We start from the raw sequence: 3,741 nt of genomic DNA, 5'->3' as shown, positions 1-3,741 counted from the left end.
GGGGGGGGGGGGATGACTCTATCCGAGAGGTAAGGGTTGCGTCATACATCTAGTGGTGAAATGACTGCTTTAACCCCATGAAAGGTGGAAATATTCACCCTAACGATGCATTCAGTTGAACTCTCATTTGACCTCTACACTGGTGCATGAGCCATCCAAATCCCCCTCCCCCTCCCCCTCCCCCTCAATAAATTGATAAGGTGATAAGGGCAAAATTAAATTAATGATTTTTGGAATAGACTGTTAGAATTTAGGTCCTTATAGTCACGGGGTTACTCCTTTGACAAAATAGGCATCCTACGTAACCATGCCCTGAAGAAATATATAAAGTGGGATCCTACCATCACTAACACATTTAATTTCCATTACTACTATATTTTATTATATTCTATGGTTATTTTAAGTAGCATTTTTTTTTTCCTCATGGAAGAAGGATTTATTTGTTAAAAAAGAAAAAAGAAAAAAAAGAAGAAGATAGATTTATTTCTTTTTCTTTTTTCAATCTCGCAGTTATGTGTTTAAGTTGTTTATTTTAATCAATGAAGAGATTATTAGATATGGACGGGACAAAATAGAGTAGAAGAGAACAAAATTATGCATAAAAAATCAACCCTCTTTGAAGCCTAACTTAAAAATATATATATATATATATAAATTGTCCCTTAAAATTAGGATTCGATTACTAGCGTGAAGATGGGTGATTTACTGTTCCTTGGAAAAATCTGAATTTATACGAGTTGAAATCGAGTTGCCACATTTTCTCATATAACCCTCCTATCTACTTAAAGTATTATTGGAGATTATGAGACTGGATCTACTATAGGATTATGTGGTATGACTAGTTATCACTAGGGTTTATAAAAATTGGTATCAATATCAGTCTCCGCCAACATTATAATCATCTTGTACCTATCTGGATTGGATTGGATAGAAATACTTTTATTCTCATTGAAAAATAGGATTTTTAATTTTTTTACTCTTGATTCATATCAATCCATGGATACAGAATCAACTCACAATTAGAATTGGCCATCACTGATGCCGATCTAAACCAGCCGATTCTTCCAATCCGATAACAATCCCTAGAACCATGGTTATCACCCGATCTAATACGTCCATTATAAATTTTATTATTATTATTTCATATTATCAAAAGGGCCAAATTTCACGCACGCTAATGTCTCTTTCGTGGTTTGATTCTCCTAGAGGCAGAGAAGACCCATGTAGAAAAGGACAAACTATGAACCCAGCCCCCTCTCCTCTTCTACACCTTAAATAATAAAAAATTAATAAATAATAAATAAAACGTGAAAACGTGAAATAGAAAATCCCGAGAAGATGAGCTCTGGGTCCGCTGCATTTATGAATTATATGATGCGGTCGGTATTGCTTGCTGCAAGTATTGGAGGATAACCATGGAAATCAGCCAAAACTATTTTTAAAATTTTTTTTTAACAATTTATGGGTTAGAGGTGGGTTGAAATCTTCTGTAATTTTGATCTCGTACAATTTCATGAAATATTATCTTTAGGGGGTGACACGTGTATTGATACCAATACAATGATCCAAATCTGATAGAACTAATAAAACCTTAAATCAGTGAAGAGACATTTAAATCAGATTTAGATCATTGCATTAATATCAATACACGTGTCACCCTTGAAGATGGTATTTCACGGAATTGTACGAGATCAGAATTATAGACGATTTTTTTCCCCGGGGGAGGGGATTCGTTTGAGTTGGGAATTTTGGGAGAGCTAAGATGATGGGGTGTAGGGAATGAATAGATATATACCAGGAAAGAGGCCACAGAGGCGAAGGCCAAAGTGCGAAACCTGCCGAGGTAAGCATCACAGATGAAGGCACCAAGCAAGGGAGAGAAGTTAGTGGTACCAGACCAGATGTTGATGATGTTAATGGCGGATACTTGATCCAACTGAAACACGTTGACCAGATACAACATGAAGTTCATTAGCAACCCAAACGAGGCTAGTCTCTCAAACGTCTCGTTCCCTGCACACCACCACGCAAATTAAGAAAAGAGAAGATCAAACTATTTAGAGAGAGAGAGAGAGAGAGAGAGAGAGAGAGAGAGAGAGAGAGAGAGAGAGAGACCTAGAATGTAGGGCATGGTCTTCCAGCCACCATGCTTTCTCTGAGGTTGTTGGGCTGCTTCCATTGAGCTGGGTTCTTGACCTTCTGGTCGGTTTTTGGTTGGGGATGGAGGTAAGGATGATGACGAATTGGTGGAAGAAGAAGAAGTAGTGATGGGCAAGCATCTCAAGGAGCAGAGAATCCATGATGAGAAAAAGCTTCTTGATTTTTTCATGGTCTTATCCTGCTCCACTGCCATTATTGTCTAGCTTAAAAGCCTGAAAGACTGAAGAACTATAGAGACTGTATCAGATCTAAACCATGACCCAAAGTGATAAAATCTTCGCAGGCATCCACATTTATTTATATTAATGCGGGGACCCAAGAGAGAGAGAGAGAAAGAGAGAGAGAGAGAGAGAGAGAGAGAGAGAGAGAGAGAGGAGAGAGAAAAAAAAAAAAGTGTAGAATAACTGCCCCAATAGTGAACAGCACAAGTCGTTCTCAGCTTCTCTTCTTTTACAGACACGTACTGTAACCCCTCGTACCCGTTTTATTGCGTCAGGCTTTACACACAGACGCACTTTCTCTCTATTCCAAAAGCCTAAAAAATGGGCACGAATGGCAGGCACAAGTTTAAAACGTAACAGCAAAATTGGAGTCTGCAATACGGGGTTTAGTGCACGGTATCGGAATGAGTATCGGCATTGAAATATTCGATATAAAATATCGAATTATTTGTATTATATAAAAATACCTTAAATTTTCCTAAAAATGGATTCTATGACTTTTTTTATTCTGATCTATACCATTCAATCGATACGGTAACAACCATATATCGGAATTGAAAACATGATAATTATTATAGATGTTTGTATGAGGCGAAACTGATACTTAGAACCGTACTCCAGATCCTAGATACTCCCCCTTACGTAACCATCTTCCATCTTACACCATTCATGGGTGTGAAGACCACCTTTAGGTCACATGTTTCTGTTGTATGCTATATGGCCCACAAGTTTTCTTAACACTTAAGCCTCCCGGGTAAGGATGCTTTATCATGTAATAAAGCATATAGTGTAGATCCAAGGGTTGAGAGTATTTTAGGCTGTCTATCCATGCCTTAAACTGCATGCTTAAAGAGCCTAAACCCTTGAATATACGATACAGAGGCGCCCGATCCCCTTCCAAACACTTCTAGTACTTTTATATGGAGTATGTAAGTCATGATTAAGGTGTTTTTTTTTTTTTTTTAGCTCTTTTTCATTTCATGGAGATAGGGAACAAATTAATGGCCTAAGTTCCGAGTTAGATTGAAACTGTGTCTATTTCGCGATGTCCACCCGAAACAGAAGAGATTTAAGGCCAATTTTTTTTTTTTTTTTTTTTACGGGAACCCTTGTAACAAAAGGAAAATAGATCAGCTGTTACTGAGTCAACGTTCAACACCTGTCCTTTTTGTTTTTAAATATACCTCTCTTTATCTTCATAATGGTAGAAGGTAGAACATGTGTTGGAGGCTGACTCGTACAATTAAGTGATCATCCGAATAACGAAACATATCTCTAACACAAGGCCAAAAGAAAGGAGAAGGGGGTGTCCAAGGATGGCAACATCTAAGGATAGCAGATTCATTCTCCACAGTCCACA

The 3,741-nt window shown here is 37.7% G+C and overlaps 1 protein-coding gene across 1 annotated transcript in view; it reads right to left on the bottom strand.

Annotated features, from left to right (window-relative positions):
- LOC122076597 (protein NRT1/ PTR FAMILY 2.13-like) overlaps window positions 1–2,435 on the bottom strand; it is a 4,949-nt gene extending 2,514 nt beyond the window's left edge. Inside the window, exons 1-2 of the mRNA XM_042641991.1 lie at window positions 2,116–2,435; window positions 1,796–2,013 (exon numbers count right to left, since the gene is read on the bottom strand). Coding sequence (XP_042497925.1) covers window positions 1,796–2,013; window positions 2,116–2,353 — 456 coding nt within the window. The 5' untranslated portion in view covers window positions 2,354–2,435. The remainder of the gene's footprint in view (window positions 1–1,795; window positions 2,014–2,115) is intronic.
- Between the last annotated feature and the right edge of the window lie 1,306 nt (window positions 2,436–3,741).

This window comes from Macadamia integrifolia, chromosome 4, assembly GCF_013358625.1.
Source record: "Macadamia integrifolia cultivar HAES 741 chromosome 4, SCU_Mint_v3, whole genome shotgun sequence".
NCBI lineage: Eukaryota > Viridiplantae > Streptophyta > Magnoliopsida > Proteales > Proteaceae > Macadamia > Macadamia integrifolia.
This window is presented reverse-complemented; position numbering and strand designations above follow the sequence as displayed.